The sequence below is a fragment of the Mustelus asterias genome, unplaced genomic scaffold (assembly GCF_964213995.1).
Source record: "Mustelus asterias unplaced genomic scaffold, sMusAst1.hap1.1 HAP1_SCAFFOLD_3061, whole genome shotgun sequence".
In the NCBI taxonomy this organism is placed as follows: Eukaryota; Metazoa; Chordata; class Chondrichthyes; order Carcharhiniformes; family Triakidae; genus Mustelus; species Mustelus asterias.
The window spans coordinates 14325-32500 of record NW_027593006.1 but is presented as its reverse complement, the minus strand read 5'-3'; the positions used below and the strand labels follow the sequence as shown (position 1 = coordinate 32500).

Sequence of the window (18176 nt, the reverse complement as noted above, 5' to 3'; positions counted from 1 at the left end):
GATTAACGTGGATATTTTGACACTGGGTCTGGGTTTTGGCTGCATGTTAACAATTGGGTCACGGACACCGTTCAGAGAGTCTCAGTCCACCCTCTGTCCAATGGAGTTGACCAGAACAGAGGCTGCAGGCTTTGATCTCATCGCTCGGTGCTGATTTTCTTCCTTCCTTTCCTTTCCTCCTCTTCCTCTCTTTCTCTGTCCTTTCTCCCTCTTTCCTCCTCTGTCCCCCTCTCTCCCCCTCTTCCTTCTCTCACCGCCTCGCTCTCTCCCTCCCTCTCCCCCTCTCTCTTTCCCCCTTCTCTCCCCCTCTCTCTCCCTCTCTCTCTCCCCCTCTCTCTCCCTCTCTCTCCCCCGTCTCTCCCTCTCCCCCTCTTCCCCCCTCCCTTCCCCCTCCCTCGCCCCTCTCTTTCTCCCACTCTCTCTCTCTCTCCCTCCCTCTCCTCCTCCCCCCTCTCTCCCCTCTTCTTGGGATTAACAAAGCAATATTTTTGGTTAGGGATCTTGCAATCATTTCACCGTTACCCACGGCCCAGCAATTTCATGATATTAACATTCTGATGTTCTGAAATCCCTCAGTTTCCTGTCCCTCCCTATCCTCGTTCCCCAGTCCTTCGACACCCCAATCTCGGTTCCAGCTCGGGCATCTCGATAACCTCCGATTTTAATCGATTTTCCTCTTGTTGGAGAACCTAGAGCTCACACACCCACTCACACACACACACACACACATACTCACCCACTCACACACACACACACATACTCACCCACTCACACACACATACTCACCCACTCACACACACACACACACACATACTCACCCACTCACACACACACACACATACTCACCCACTCACACACACACACACACACATACTCACCCACTCACACACACACACACCCACTCACCCACTCACACACACACAAACACATACTCACTCACTCACACACACACACACATACTCACCCACTCACACACCCACTCACACACACACAAACACATACTCACTCACTCAAACACACACACACTCACACAGGCACTCACACACACTTACACACACACACACACATACTCACCCACTCACACACACACACACATACTCACCCACTCACACACACACACACATACTCACCCACTCACACACACACACACACATACTCACCCACTCACACACACACACACATACTCACCCACTCACACACACACAAACACATACTCACTCACTCACACACACACACACATACTCACCCACTCACACACCCACTCACACACACACAAACACATACTCACTCACTCAAACACACACACACACACACACACTCACACAGGCACTCACACACACTTACACACACACACACACACACACACACACACACACACACACACACAGGCACTCACACACACACACACACACTCACACAGGCACTCACACACACAGGCACTCACACACACACTTACACACACACACACACTCACTCACACACACACACACAGGCACTCACACACACACTTACACACACACACACACTCACTCACACACACCTAGAGATGGGGAGAATCATAGAATCCCTACAGTCCATAAGGAGGCCATTTGGCCCATCGAGTCTGCACCGACCACCCAGGCCCTAGCCCCATAACCCCATGCATTTACCCTAGCTAGTCCTCCTGACACTAAGGGGCAATTTAGCACGGCCAATCCACCTAACCCGCGCATCTTTGGACTGTGGGAGGAAACCGGAGCAACCGGAGGAAACCCACACAGACACGGGGAGAACGTGCAGACTCCACACAGACAGTGACCCAAGCCGGGAATTGAACCCGGGTCCCTGGCGCTGTGGGGCAGCAGTGCTAACCACTGTGCCACCGTGCCACCCTTTAGACTTTTAATACCTGATTGTTTACTAATTCAAATTTCACCAATGGTGGGATTTGAACCCAGGTCCCCAGACCATTACCCTGGCTCTCTGGATTTGACCTCCAGTGGCAATACCACTGCACCTCCACCCTATTATAGGCACCACGTTAATGCAACACGTTGTCCTTGGTCGAACTATGGAAACTGGGTCCTGAATCCTTAGGCCCCGTTTGCTGTGGGAATCGTTGCGGATCGTTCGACAGACAAACCAAAGGTCCGTTGACCTCAGTTGAGAATTTCTGATCCTGGGGCAGGCGGGACCAAAGACCCTGTCCCGGGATTCGATCACTCCAACGTTAAAGTTAGAGAGACTCGGCCTGTGGCCTAAACCGTTCGAAGCGATTATTTGGACAGTAGGAATTGAATCCTGCCTCACGTGTTTTTGGATTCTCCTGGGGTTGAACCTTTCCATTGTGTTACAGGGGAAATACTTCATGGTCTGTGACGTCTACAGCAAGATCGATGTCCTGAACACTAGCGGCAGCCATGGAGTCCCCAACTTCAGACAGGCCAAAGGAAACTACCCGGTGTTTGGAATGGGACAGGCCAGTCTTAACGGATTTAAGCAACTTCTCCAGGTCCTTCAGCGAGAAGGTTACGAGGTCAGTGTCCATCTTAGTTCCATTGCTAACCTCTTCAAACTGTTGCGGCATGGTGGCACAGTGGGTTGGCACTGCTGCCTCACAGCGCCCGGGACTCGGGTTCAGTTCCCGGCCTCGGGTCACTGTCTGTGTGGAGTCTGCACATTCTCCCCGTGTCTGCGTGGGTTTCCTCCGGGTGCCCTGGTTTCCTCCCACAGTCCGAAAGATGTGCAGGTTAAGTGGATTGGCCATGCTAAATCGCCTCCTGGTGTTCAAAAATGTGTAGGTTAGATGGGTTGGTCATGCTAAATTGCCCCTAAATGGCCAATCCAGCTAATCTACACATCTTTGGGCACTAAGGGTCAATTTAGCACGGCCAATCCACCCAAGCTGCACATCTTTGGACTGTGGGCGGAAACCGGGGCACCCGGAGGAAACCCACGCAGACACGGGGAGAATGTGCAAAATCCAAACAGACAGCCACCAAGGCCGGAATCGAACCCATACATTTTACCCCGCTAATCCCTCTAACCTGTACATCCCAGGACACTAAGGAGCAATTTAGCACGGCCAATCCACCTAACCTGCACATCTTTAGACACCAAGGGGCAATTTAGCATGGCCAATCCACCTAACCAGCACGTCTTTGGATTGTGGGAGGAAACCGGAGCACCCGGAGGAAACCCACGGAGACACGGGGAGAATGTGCAAACTCCACACAGACAGTGACCCAAGCCAGGAATCGAACCCGGGTCTCTGGCGCTGTGAGGCAGCGGTGCCAACCATTGTGCCACCGTGCTGCCCATGTGAGAGTTTCCTGTGTGCAAATTGGCAGCCACATTTCCCGACTTGCAACAGCGACTACACCTCAGGAGCACCGCACTGGATACAAAGTCCTGTAATCACAAAGGGTGCTATATAAATGCAAGTCCTTTATTTAATGAATACCCTTCTGTCCTTTCAGGAGATTCTGTTTTACTGCGTCCGCGAGGAGCCGGTGGTTTTCTTGCGTGTGGGTGAAGACTACATTCCCTACACTCCCCGATGCAAAGAAAATCTCCAAGAAAACCTCCATGACTTGGGGAGCGATGTGAGAGTGGAAAATCTGGAGCTGGCCATCAGGAAGGAGGTAGGCTTGGACAACATTCTCTGAAGGCAGAAGGGCATGTTAGTAGGGTGGTGAAAAAGGCAGATGGAACACTTGCCTTTATCAATCGGGGTATAGATTACAAAAGCAGGGAAGTCACGTTGGAGTTGTGTAGAACTTTGATGAGGCCACAGCTGGAGCACTGTGTGCAGTTCTGGTCGCCACATTATAGGAAGGATGTGGTTGCACTGGAGAGGGTGCAGAGGAGATTCATCTGAATGCTGCCTGGGATGGAACATTTACGGAATGGCGGCACAGTGGTTAGCACTGCTGCCTCATTATGCCAGAGACACAGGTTCAATTCCCGGCTTGGGTCACTGTCTGTGTGGAGTCGGCACGTTCTCCCCGTGTCTGCGTGGGTTTCCTCCGGGTGATCCGGTTTCCTCCCACAGTCCAAAGATGTGCGGGTTAGGTTGATTGTCCGTGCTAAATTGCCCATTAGTGTCCCGGGATGCTTAGGTTAGAGGGAGTAGCAGGGCAAATATATGGAGTTACGGGGATAGGGCCTGGGTGGGGTTGTTGTCGGTGCAGACTCGATGGTCCGAATGGCCTCATTCTACACTGTAGGGATTCTATGACTTCTATGGTTTAAGCTATGGAGAGAGATTGGATAGGCTTGGGTTGTTTTCTCTGGAGCAGAGAAGACTGAGGGGGCGACCTGATTGAGGGGTACAAGATTATGAGGGGCATGGACAGAGTGGATAAGGAGCAGCTGTTCCCCTTAGTTGAAGGGTCATTCATGAGGGGATATGGGTTCAAGGTGAGGGGCAGGAGGTTAAGGATGTGAGGAAAAGCTTTTTTACCCAGAGGGTGGTGAGGGTCTGGAATGCGCTGCCTGGGAGGGTGATGGAGGCGGGTTGCCTCACATCCTTTAAAAAGTACCAGGATGAACACTTGGCACATCATAACATTCAGAGCTCTGGGCCAAGTGCTGGGCAAGTGGGATTGGGTGGGCAGGTCAGATGTTTCTCACGTGTCAGTGCAGACTCGATGGGCTGAAGGGCCTCTTCTGCACCGTACGATTCTGTGATTCGAACATTCCCCTGAATGCTTTACCGTAGCCAATCACTGAAGTGCTGTGAGAGGCACAGTAGGCTTTGTGTTCCTCCAAAAGTGATCCCTTGTGCATGCCCCAATTCCATCACGATGCCAGGGGTGGCTGTGCCCACTGCCCCCCAGGCTCTTGGTGTTCCAATCCTGGGTGCCAGCGAGGGCAGTTGTTACTCACCGGGGAAAGGCTTGGGCATTATTCTGAGATATATATAAGAACCGGTTTCCACTTGTGTGGGGTTCCCCGGAATAAACCTCTCAGGCATCACTTGTTCTAGATTCCTCTTTCACTCAGTGCCCGGGCAGTGGATTATTACACTAACCACCACCATTCACCTGCCAGCCCACTCCACCTTTGACCTCGTGTTGGATTAGCGATCCAGGGGAGTCTATCGCTAGACTATTAATCAAGAAACTCAACTAATGCTCTGGGGACCCGGGTTCGAATCCCGCCACGGCAGATGGTGGAATTTGAATTCAATAAAAAATATCTGGAATTAAGAATCTACTGATGACCATGAAACCATTGTCGGAAAAACCCATCTGGTTCACTATTGTCCTTTGGGGAAGGAAATCTGCCATCCTTAACTGGTCTGGCCTACATGTGACTCCAGAGCCACAGCAATGTGGTTGTTTAGCTCTGTCTAAGTTTTAAGTTTAAGTATTAGTGTCGCAAGTAGGCTTACATTAACACTGCAATGAAGTTACTGTGAAAATCCCCTAGTCACCACACTCTGGCGCCTGTTCGGGTACACTGAAGGAGAATTTAGCACGGCCAATGCACCCAACCAGCACGTCTTTCGGACTGTGGGACGAAACCGGAGCACCCGGAGGAAACCCACGCAGACACGGGGAGAACGTGCAAACTCCACACAGACAGTCACCCAAGCCGGGAATCAAACCCGGGTCCTTGGCGCTGTGAGGCAGCAGTGCTAACCACTGTGCCGCCAAAGGGTCTTCCTGACTCGAAACGTTGGCTCTATTCTCTCTCCACAGACGCTGCCAGACCTGCTGAGATTTTCCAGCATTTTCTGTTTTGTTTCAGATTCCAGCATCCGCAGTAATTTACCATTAAAAATATAGAATTCCTACAGCGCAGAAGGAGGCCATTCGGCCCATCGAGTCTGCACCAATCACAATCCCACCCAGGCCCCATCACCGCAACCCCACGTATTTACACCGCTGATCCCTCTAGCCGACACATCCTTGGACACTTAGGGGCAATTTAGCAATGGTCAATGCACCTAACCTGCACATCTTTGGACTGTGGGAGGAAACCGGAGCACCTGGAGGAAACCCACGCAGACATGGGGAGAAGGCGCAAACTCCACACAGACCCAAAGTGACCCGAAGCCAGGAATCGAACCCGGGTCCCTGGCGCTGTGAGGCAGCAGTGCTAACCACTGTGCCGCCCCTATCTATAGTTGGTTCTTAACTTCCCTCTGAAACGGTCTAGCAAGCCACTCAGCTCCATGGCAATTAAAGATGGGTAAGAAATGCCTTCCCAAACAGCCGCATCCACGTCCCAGAAAATAATACGCTTGCATTTTAAAAAGGAGTGAATCTTGAGCTCCAGGTGTCATTGCCTGAAGCGTTAACTCACGCTGAGGTTTGCTGCTATATCTGTGCAAACCTCACCTGTGGCTGTTGACGGGGTGGTTAGCCGGGGTTGCTGGAGCATCACAGCACATCCTGACCTGACAACTCTTCCTGGAGGTGTCAGCAAGGCCTAGTCGACTTTTATGGGTGGGGCTTTACGGCCTCGCTCAGGCGAGACCGGAAATTCTCACCCGAGGTCAACAGAGATTTCCATTAGAACAAAGAACAGTACAGCACAGGAACAGGCCCTTCGGCCCTCTAAGCCTGGGCCGATCTTGATGCCCGCCGAAACTAAAACCGTATACACTTACAGAATCCATATCCTTCCATTCCCATCCTATTCATCTCGATGCCCCTTAAGTGCCGCTATCGTACCTGTGGATCCATTGCCAGACCCTCGCCTGCTCCGATTCCGTGGCGGGAGAGGTGGTAGCGTTCCGGCTCATGTTTCTGAGTCAAGTAACGCTGGTGTCAATTGTCCAATACAGTGGCTGCACTCGCAGAGAACAACTCACTCAACCCATGGGCTCATGGGGGTCTTTCTGGCTTCATAGTTGGTGCCTGTACCAATGATGCCCTCTGAGAAGTCACCCCATTCCATTGCACCCAAAGCCACAGTGTTGATAAAAGTGAAGGTTGTACCTATTGGACACTGGGGCAGCACGGTGGCACAGTGGTTAGCACTGCTGCCTCAGGGACCCAGGTTCAGTTCCGAAGTCTGGAGTCTGCACGTTCTCCCCGTGTCTGCGTGGGTTTCCTCCAGGTGCTCCGGTTTCCTCCCACACTCCAAAGATGTGTGGGTTAGGTTGATTGGCCAATTTAAATTGACCCTAGTGTCAGGGGGGTGGGGTTAGCAGGGTAAAATGTGTGGTTAGGGGAATAGGGCCTGGGTGGGATTGTGGTCGGTGCAGACTTGATGGGCCAAATGGCCTCCTCCTGCACTGTAGGGATTCTATGAATGTTACAACAACCTCACGTGTGTTAGAAATGAAAACCTCCGCCTTTTTGCTTTCCATTTCCAGCTTTATAACTTTGCCCAGTTGAATGAAAATATCAATTATGTCTACAATGACATCGAACACTTTAAGGATGAACCTCGGACCATTTACATTGGCAGCGAAGAGGACATCCAGGTCACAGAAGAGGTTTACAGGCGACCTTTCTTTACCAAACCGTCCTGCAGGTAAGCAGAGTGAGTTACTATGGTTACCCTCACGGTTGATGGTCCTATGGTACGCTTGTTTTGGAGTGTTTTCCTCCTCCGAGGAATGTTGCCAATAAAGCCACGGCCTATAACTGTGGCAGCACTGATTGGGAAACCCCTCTCCCCCTCACTGAGAGGGTGCTTAGAGTGGGATACTGTTCAAATGGACTGCTGATCTCATGCTGTATTTCAAGGGTAAGTAAGTACACAAAAGCATGGCGGCACAGTGGTTAGCACTGCTGCCTCACAGCGCCAGGGACCTGGGTTCGATTCCGGCCTCGGGTCACTGGCTGTATGGAGTGTGCATGTTCTCCCCGTGTCTGTGTGGGTTTCCTCCGGGTGCTCCGGTTTCCTCCCACACTCCAAAGATGTGCAGGTTAGGTTGATTGGCCATGGTAAATTAACCCTAGTCAGGGGATTAGCAGGGTAAATATGTGGGGTTACGGGAATAGGGCCTGGGTAGTCAGTGCAGACTCGATGGGCTGAATGGCCTCCTTCTGCACTGTGGGGATTCTATGGTTCTAGCACGTCCCTTAATGTGCAAATTTGTATTTATTTTGTGCTCAAGAGTGGGACTGGGCTGGGCGGGGGGGGGAATGTGACTGAACAGGGGGAGTGCGGCTGAACTGGGGGTATGGGTCTGGGATCAGGTGTGACGTGCCCTCCCCCTCACCTTCTACCCAATTTAGTCCCTCTTTCTGCTCAGGCTCACCCTCAAGGCTGACGAATTGGGGCCAAGCTACTGAAAGACCACAAGGATCTTTAGGAGTTGTATCCGCGGTATACCCTTTCTATCAGCTTTATGGCGGCCATTTTCTGGTTCCTGAAAAGGATTCTGGGAAATGAGGCTTTGACCTCAGGTTTCGTGGGAAACCGAACCTAGCTGAAACCAGACAGATACACGGAGCGGGAGGACATTTTGAAAATGACCACCACGATAGGCAGATTTTACTTTTGTTGTTTTTTTTCAGTTATAAGTCACACGGATAAAATAGCATGGCTTGCGTGAGCTGTTCCCATGTCCCCCTTCGCTCTGGGCTAGCTGGGTGAAAACCAGGTATCCCAGCTCAGAATGAGAGAGGGGGGGCGGGGAAACAAAATACAAATGCGTTAGAAGCTAAGATTTGGCAATTGTCAGGTCATTTTCACAATGTTCCTGTGGAAAAAAATACGAACAAGGGCCCTAGTTAGCGTTGTTTAGTCTGACGCACCTTTACGAGATGTCCTAGCACACTCTCCCTCACCGAAGTTTCCATTGACATTTCCATGTTTATGTGAGAGAGATATATTTACCGCGGAAACTTTCTTTGCTGTTTATTTTGTATGTCCTGTGTTACATCAAATGTCTGGAAGGGAACATGTTCTGTCTTAAGATGTTCTCTTGGCTCAGTTGGTCTCTCTCACTCCCTTGCTCTTAATAAGAACATAAAGAACATAAGAACTAGGAGCAGGAGTGGGCCATCCGGCCCCTCGAGCCTGCTCCGCCATTCAATAAGATCATGGCTGATCTTTTTGCGGACTCAGCTTCACTTACCCGCCCGCTCACCATAACCCTTAATTCCTTTACTGTTCAAAAAATGTATCCATCCTTGCCTTAAAAACATTCAATGAGGTAGCCTCAACTGCTTCACTGGACAGGGAATTGCACAGATTCACAACCTTTTGTGTGAAGAAGTTCCTCCTCAACTCAGTCCTAAATCTGCTTCCCCTTATTTTGAGGCTATGCCCCCTAGTTCTAGTTTCACCCGCCAGTGGAAACAACTTCCCTGCTTCTATCTTACCTATTCCCTTCATAATCTTATATGTTTCTATCAGATCTCCCCTCATTCTTCTGAATTCCAATGAGTATAGCCCCAGTCTACTCAGTCTCTCCTCATAAGCCAATCCTCGCAACTCCGGAATCAACCTAGTGAATCTCCTCTGCACCCCCTCCAGTGCCAGTATATCCTTTCTCAAGTAAGGAGACCAAAACTGTACACAGTACTCCAGGTGTGGCCTCACCAGCACCTTATACAGCTGCAACATAATCTCGCTGTTTTTAAACTCCATCCCTCTCGCAACGAAGGACAACATTTCATTTGCCTTCTTAATTACCTGCTGCACCTGCAAACCAACTCCTTGAGATTCCTGCACAAGGACACCCAGGTCCCTCTGCACAGCAGCATGCTGCAATTTTTTACCATTTAAATAATAGTCCATTTTGCTGTTATTCCTACCAAAATGGATGACCTCACATTTACCAACATTGTACTCCATCTGCCAGACCCCCGCCCACTCACTTAGATTATCTATATCCCTTTGCAGACTTTCAGCGTCCTCTGCACACTTTGCTCTGCCACTCATCTTAGTGTCATCTGCGAGCTTTGACACACTACACTTGGTCCCCAACTCCAAATCATCTGTGTAAATCGTAAACAATTGCGGTCCCAACACTGATCCCTGGGGCAGACCACTAGTCACTGATCACCAACCAGAAAAACACCCATTTACCCCCACTCTTTGCTTTCTGTTAGTTAACCAATCCTCTATCCATGCTAATACATTACCCGTAACACCGGATCTTCCCTCTGAAGTTGCAATGTGGCATCACCTCAAAGTTCAACCTGGCGTTTGAGGGAGTGCTACATTGTGGGTGACACCAACCTTCAGGTGACGCATTAAACCCAGGTGCCAATCTTGTACTGGCCAAGTTCAGAGACAGTAAGAAGTCTCACAACACCAGGTTAAAGTCCAACAGGTTTATTTGGTAGCACAAGCCACTCGCTTTCGGAGCGCTGCCCCTTCATCAGGTGATTCAGGACCTTCACCCAGCGCTCCGAAAGCTAGTGGCTTGTGCTACCAAATAAACCTGTTGGACTTTAACCTGGTGTTGTGAGACTTCTTACTGTGTTTACCCCAGTCCAATGCCGGCATCTCCACATCAAGTTCAGAGAATCATAGAATCCCTACAGTGCAGAAGGAGGCCATTTGGCCCATCGAGCCCGCACTGACAACAATCCCACCCAGGCCCTATCCCCATAACCCCATGTATTTACTCTGCTAATCCCCCTGACACTAAGGGGCAATTTAGCACGGCCAATCAACCTAACCCACACTTCTTTTGACTATGGGAGGAAACCGGAGCACCCGGGGGAAACCCAGGCAGACATGGGGAGAACGTGCAGACTCCGCACAGACAGTGACTCAAGGCTGGAATCGAACCCGGGTCCCTGGCACTGTGAGGCAGCAGTGCTAACCACTGTGCCACCGTGTCGCCTATTTAAACCCAGCAATGTACCATTTATAAACCCCCATCCTTCCGTCCATTTCTCAATTGATATTTGCTAATTAGTTCCCAGATTCATTTTTAATGTGCGGTGGGAGTAGGTAACACCAGTGGGACTTTATTAATAATCCCTTCGAGATGCAGAGAACCCGCTTGCAAATGTTGTCATCTCTATTCCTCCAGCCACTAATTAACATTTAGTAACGAATAGTTCTTGTACGGAACCTGCTCACAGGGTTTCCCAATGGAGGAGGCTGTGTCTACTTGTGCCTCTCTGTGATAATGTCCTGTTTGATGTCCGTTATTTCAGATATCATCGGTTACCGCTGTCCGTCGATGGGTTACCGCTACAGTCGCAGATAGACGCTTTTGTTAATTCACTCAGGGTAAGTATACACTTGGACATTTTCTTATTCTTTATTCACTCATTCTTGAGACGTGGGCGTCACTGGCTAGGCCAGCATTTATTGCCCCATCTCTAACTGCCCCTTGAGAAGGTGGTGGTGAGCTGCCTTCTTGAATCGCTGCAGTCCCTGGGGTGTAGGTACACCCACAGTGCTGTTAGGGAGGGAGCTCTAAGGTTTTGACCCAGTGACAGTGAAGGAACGGCAGAAGGATATAGATAGGCTGGAAATTTGGGCAAAGAAATGGCAGATGGAGTTCAATCCAGATAAATGCGAAGTGATGCATTTTGGTAGAGCTAATGTAGGGGGGAGCTATACGATAAATGGCAGAACCATAAAGGGTGTAGATACGCAGAGGGACCTGGGTGTGCAAGTCCACAGATCCTTGAAGGTGACATCACAGGTGGAGAAGGTGGTGAAGAAGGCATATGGCATGCTTGACTTTATAGGACGGGGCATAGAGTATAAAAGTTGGGGTCTGATGTTGCAGATGTATAGAACGTTGGTTCGGCCGCATTTGGAATACTGCGTCCAGTTCTGGTTGCCACACTACCAGAAGGACGTGGAGGCTTTGGAGAAAGTACAGAGGAGGTTTACCAGGATGTTGCCTGGTATGGAGGGGCTTAGTTATGAGGAGAGATTGGGTAAACTGGGGTTGTTCTCAACTGGAAAGACGGAGGATGAGGGGTGACCTAATAGAGGTGTATAAAATAATGAAAGGCATAGATAGGGTGAATGGTGGGAAGCTTTTCCCCAGGTCGGTGGTGACGTTCACGAGGGGTCATAGGTTCAAGGTGAGGGGGGGGGGAGGTTTAACACGGATATTAGAAGGACGTATTTTACACAGAGGGTGGTGGGGGCCTGGAATGCGCTGCCGGGCAAGGTGGTGGAGGCGGACACACTGGGAACGTTTAAGACTTATCTAGATAGCCACATGAACGGAGTGGGAATGGAGGGATACAAAAGAATGGTCTAGTTTGGACCAGGGAACGGCGTGGGCTTGGAGGGCCGAAGGGCCTGTTCCTGTGCTGTATTGTTCTTTGTTCTTTATTTGATATATTTCCAAGTCAGGATGGTGAGTGAGTTGCAGGGGAACTTGCAGGTGGCGGTGTTCCCAGGTATCTGCTCCCCTTGTCCTTCAAGAAAGCATGGTGGGTTTGGAAGGTGCTGCCTAAGGAAGCTTGTTGCTGCAGTGCATCTTGTAGATGGTACACACTGCGGCCTCTGTGTGTCGGTGGTGGAGGGAGTGAATGTTTGTGGATGGGGTGCCAATCAAGCGGGGCTGCTTCGTCACAGAATCGTAGAATTGTACAGCACGGAAGGAGGCCATTCAGTCCTTCGTGACTGCATTGGCTCCCGAAAGAGCCACGCAGCAAGTCCCATTCTCCAACCCTATCTCCTCCTGGATGGTGTCGAGCTTCTTGAGTGTTGTTGGAGCTGCACCCATCCAGGCAAGTGGGGAGAATTCCATCACACTCCTGACTTGTGCCTTGTAGATGGTGGACAGGCTTTGGGGAATCAGGAGGTGAGTTACTCGCTGCAGGATTCCCAGCCTTTGACCTGCTCTTGTAGCCACAGTATTTATTTGGCTGGACCAGTTCTGGTCAACAGTAACCCCCAGAACATGGAGTCATAGAATCCCTACAGTGCAGGAGAAGGCCATTCAGCCCATCGAGTCTGTACAGGCCCACTTCTTTTTCTTACCCAAGTCCTATCCCTGTAACCCCACGCATTTACCCCACTGATCTCTCTAACCTGCATATCTTTGGATGCTAAGGGACAATTTAGCATGGCCAATCCACCTAACCTGCACATCTTTGGACACTAAGGGACAATTTAGCATGGCCAATCCACCTAACCTACACATCTTTGGACACTAAGGGACAATTTAGCATGGCCAATACACCTAACCTGCACATCTTTGGAGCGTGGGAGGAAACCAGAGCACCCGGAGGAAACCCATGCAGACACTGGGAGAATGTATAAACTCCACACAGACAGTGACTCGAGGCTGGAACTGATTTGATCTTCCCGCACAAATCAGTCTTGGCTTTGTTACGGTTTGACGCTTCAGTGCAGATGCAGAGCAGAACAAAAGCAATTAGGAAATTAAAATGAGCTGCACTCTTCCACTCAAAAGATCCCATTTTGATGCAATCACTGTTTGGTTAAGCACATGACCATTGGGATTGGAGTGTTTATAAAAATGTCTATTTTCCCTGCCAGCAATGTTTATTTACTCCTTGCCTCATTGGCTGGAAGCCTCGACTGTTTCATACAGGAACCTATCCGATATCTCACCCAAGTGAGAGGCTTCTCAATGAATGCTGGCAGGTTTTCCCAATCATGGATCTTGTTGGGGAATTGGGGTTAACTTCAGGGGAATATCATAGTCCAGTGACAATATCACTAAACCACCATCTCCCCTGGGGTGAAGAGGGCAGCAACGTGCATTTATTTAATGTCAGGAGCACTCCAATCAGTTTTGGGGTGAAGGGGCATAAACCCTGATCAGTGCCGAGCAACCTCTGCCCAAAACCATGATGTGTGGACATTGGATGAGAGGGAGATCCAGCTCTACTGGTTGGCACGGTGGCACAGTGGTTAGCACTGCTGCCTCACAGTGTGAGGAGCCCAGGTTCGATTCCAGCCTCAGGTGACTGCCCGTGTGCAGTTTGCACATTCTCCCCATGTCTGCTTGGGTTTCCTCCGGGTGCTCCAGTTTCCTCCAAAGATGTGCAGGTTAGGTGGATTGGCCATGCTAAATTGCCCCTTAGTGTCTAAAGATGTGCAGGTTAGGTGGATTGGCCATGCTAAATTGCCCCTTAGTGTCTAAAGATGTGCAGGTTAGGTGGATTGGCCATGCTAAATTGCCCCTTAGTGTCCAAAGATGTGCAGGTTAGGTGGATTGGCCATGCTAAATTGTCCCTTAGTGTCCAAAGATGTCAAGTTCGGTGGATTGGCCATGCTAAATTGTCCCTTAGTATCCAAAGATATGCAGGTTAGGTGGATTGGCCATGCTAAATAGCCCCTTAGTGTCCAAAGATGTGTAGGTTAGGTGGATTGGCCATGCTAAATGCCATCTAGTTGCCCCTTAGGGCAGAGGGGTGGGTCTGGATAAGATGCTCTTTTGGAGTGTCAGAGCAGACTCGATAGGCCGAATGGCCTCTTTCTGAGCTGCAGGGATTCTGTGGTTCATTATATAGAGATCAGCCAGTAAAAGGTTTCCCGGTCATGTTAGTGAAAGCAAAATACCGCGGATGCTGGAAATCTGAAATAAAAACAGGCAATGCCAGAAAATCTGAGCAGCACCTGTGGAGAGAGAGAGAGAAACAAAGCAAAGTTTTGCCGCTTCTCCAGAGCTCGAGAGGGGTGGAAATGTGGGATTATCTCGTTGGAGAGGGGGCTGGAGAAGGTGGAGCAGAAGGTCAGGGATGGGTGGGAGCTCCGGAGAGATTGAGACCTCCACCCCTTCGCCAATCAAATCCCTCCCCCTTCCTCAGCACCCCAATTCTGTTAACTCCCCTGCACCCATTGGTTTCCCCCCCTCCTTCCCCCCCCCCCCCATACTCCCACACCCCATTCCCCCTCCCCAACCCCGCCCGGTTCCATCGCAGACTTACTGAGCCTATGGCCTTCACTGACAGGTTTCATCCTTCCAACTGGAAGCCAATGTCAATCCGGTCAGATAGCCACAACCACCGCCAACTCCCCCCCCCGCCCCCGCCCAACCCCTCGCCGCTCCCCCCCAAGGGGTCATCCGTAAAAATTGGGATCTGTGGCTACACTCACCACTCCACTCAGTACCGTGTTTAACCTGAGCCTCACAGGCTGAGAGAGGAAAAACATCCTACAACTATGATACACCCCTTCCACCTCCCCCCATCCCCCATCAGGGGAGGTGATGGCCTAGTGGTATCATCGCTAGACTATTAATCCAGAAACTCAGCTAATATTCTGGGGACCCGGGTTCGAATCCCGCCACGGCAGATGGTGGAATTTGAATTCAATAAAAAATATCTGGAATTAAAAATCTACTGATAACCATGGAACCATTGTTGGAAAAACCCATCTGGTTCACTCATGTCCTTTAGGGAAGGAAATCTGTTGTCCTTACCTGGTCTGGCCTACATGTGACTCCAGAGCCACAGCAATGTGGCTGACTGTGAAAGAACAAAGAAAATTACAGCACAGGAACAGGCCCTTCGGCCCTCCAGGCCTGCACCGACCATGCTGCCCACTGAACTAAAACCCCCTACCCTTCCGGGGACCAAATCCCTCCATCCCCATCCTATTCATGTATTTGTAAAAGCGCCCCTTAAAAGTCACTGTCGCTTCCACTACCTCCCCCGGCAGCGAGTTCCAGACACCCACCACCCTCTTTGTAAAAAACCTGCCTCATACATCTCGTTTAAACCTTGCCCCTCGCGTCTTAAACCTATGCCCCTGAGTAATTAACTCTTCCACCCTGGGAAATAGCTTCTGACTATCCACTCTGTACCTTGCCCCTCATAATCTTCTAGACTTCTATCGGGTTGCCCCTCGACCTCCTGTCCTCCAAGTTGGTAACCAGGGCAATAAATGCTTGAACGAATCCCATGAAAAACCTTTTAAAAACAGCGTCCACCCACACGTTCCAGATACAACAAATCTCAAATGTAGTGAGGGAGATTAACACAGCCATAGAAAAACATAGCACTGGCGCTCATTTGTAAATGGATAGAGTTGAAAAGCAGCGAAGTTATGTACGGTTCATAGAAACTGAGTTAGACCACGCTTAGGATGGAATTTTTCAACCGTCCACAGAGGGGCCAGCGAGCCATCAGATGGAAAGGACTGTGAGGAGGCTTTGATTTGATTTATTGTTGTCACATGTATTAGTATACAGTGAAAAGCATTGTTTCTTGCCCGCTATACAGATAAAGCATACCGTTCATAGAGAAGGAAAGGAGAGGGTGCAGAATGTAGTTTTACAGCCATAGCTAGGGTGTAGAGAAAGATCAACTTAGTGCAAGGTAGGTCCATTCAAAAGTCTGACAGCAGCAGGGAAGAAGCTGTTCTTGAGTCGGTTGGTACGTGACCTCAGACTTTTATATCTTTTTCCCGACGGGAGAAGGTGGAAGAGAGAATGTCCGGGGTGCGTGGGGTCCTTGATTATTCTGGCTGCTTTGCCGAGGCAGCGGGAAATGTAGACGGAGTCAATGGATGGGAGGCTGGTTTGCGTGATGGACTGGGCTACATTGTAGTTCCTTGCAGTCTTGGGCAGAGCAGGAGCCATACCAAGCTGTGATACAACCAGAAAGAAGGCTTTCTATGGTGCATTTGTAGACGTGGTGTGGAGCGTAATCAACATGGGACCAGTTTGGGGTCTTCTGTCCCGCACCGAGCTCGTGGGACCAGAAGCATGAATCCTTCGCTGATTCAGCAACCTTTACTTAGCGCCCTGGACTGGGATGATTTCATTCAGTCAACGCCAGGGATTGAACCTGCGGCTCTCGATTTAATGTGGCTCCTCCCACGTTGCCGTTAGCAACTGGGAATGGCGCTCATTGGCAGAGAAGAAACACCGCCACCCGCTGCGGGCTCTGTGTCCACATCTTTATGCCCAGGTAGCCTTCACGTGGCTCCCCCAGTAAAGGTTGGCATGAGGTGAGGTTCTGCCTCACTGTTGGTGTTCCTGGGGGGGACGAAGCCTTTGGGAACACATGCCTTGCGTATATTCAGGTGGAAACCCCCATTTTAACTTCATCTGCTCACCAGGATTGGATGGGTTTGGCGGGCCTGATTAACTATAATTTAATGCAGAACGGTGTAGAGCGAGAGTTGATGATACTATATTTGTGTCATGTTTCTTGTGCAGGATGTATTTTTTCAGCAGACATTTCAATGTTATCGGTGCCGGTTTGTCTGTAACCGGCAGCCACTGTTGTTACTGCAGCAGCATAATTGATCCTAATTGCTAAAATGCTTGTTTTAATCTGGACTAATGCAGGGTTGTTATTTTAGTGTTCTCCCCTGGGAAGTTTCAGAGTGGGGCTTGATTCGGGTTTTGACGGGGGGGGGGGGAATTTTCCTGCCCCTCATTCTGGTGGGATCTTCCAGTCCCGCCAACGTGAACAAAGATTCCAAGGTGGAAAGTTCCAGCCGCGGACTGAACTCCGTGGGCGGCACGGTGGCACAGTGGTTAGCACTTCCTCATGGCGCCAGGGAGACGGGTTCAATTCCTGGCTTGGGTGACTATTTGTGCGGAGTCTGCACATTCTCCCCGTGTCTGCGTAGGTTTCGTCCGGGTGCTCCGGTTTCCTCCTTCGGTTAGGTGCTAAATTCTCCCTCAGTGAACCCGAACAGGAGCCGGAGGGTGGCAAATAGGGGATTTTCGCAGTAACTTCATTGCAGTGTTAATGTAAGCCTACTTGCGACACGAATAAATAATCCAAACTAAAAAACTTTAAGCGCTGGCAGGAAGGGTTAAAATAAAGGGCTTTCGAAAGCTTCCTCCCTCTCTCTCTGCCTCACCCGGGTCAGAGAAGAAAAACTGAAGGTATTTTGCTTTGGAAGATCACATCAAACTAAAGGTGACAAAACACTTGAAAGGTTTGAGTTAAACAATGCCGTATTTCAAGCCTGTCTGCTTTTCTTCATGTTCTCAAAGCAGTCTGCTTTACGTCTTGTTCTCTTTCACACACTATTCTGGGTTTTGTTTCCCATTTTTGGACAGGATGTGTCATGTAGATGAAGCACCATGCACTAGGCAAGCTGACCACTGTAATACACCCAGCCAAATGCCATTTTATGCGTTTCGAGATTATATTCTACAGATTACAATAACTGGATAAACTTCTGAAGCCTTACAGTCGAATTTACTGTTTATTTTTTGCAAATTTCGCCGAGATAAACATTACAGACATGCAACGTCATCGCCAGTGATCTGAAGCGTAAATTGTATGCTGTTTAATAATGAGAGTACATGTTACTGGGCCCTGTTTAAACACTCGTGAGGTATTGCTTGATAG

At 49.9% G+C, this 18176-nt stretch overlaps 1 protein-coding gene across 1 annotated transcript in view; it reads left to right on the top strand.

Moving 5' to 3' along the window:
- Positions 1 to 18176, top strand: part of LOC144490242 (paladin-like) — a gene marked incomplete at both ends in the record, with an annotated part of 37665 nt that overhangs the window by 5788 nt on the left and 13701 nt on the right. Inside the window, 4 exons of the mRNA XM_078208034.1 lie at positions 2336 to 2515; positions 3459 to 3623; positions 7313 to 7473; positions 11070 to 11145. Of these exons, the coding sequence (XP_078064160.1) occupies positions 2336 to 2515; positions 3459 to 3623; positions 7313 to 7473; positions 11070 to 11145 (582 nt within the window). The remainder of the gene's footprint in view (positions 1 to 2335; positions 2516 to 3458; positions 3624 to 7312; positions 7474 to 11069; positions 11146 to 18176) is intronic.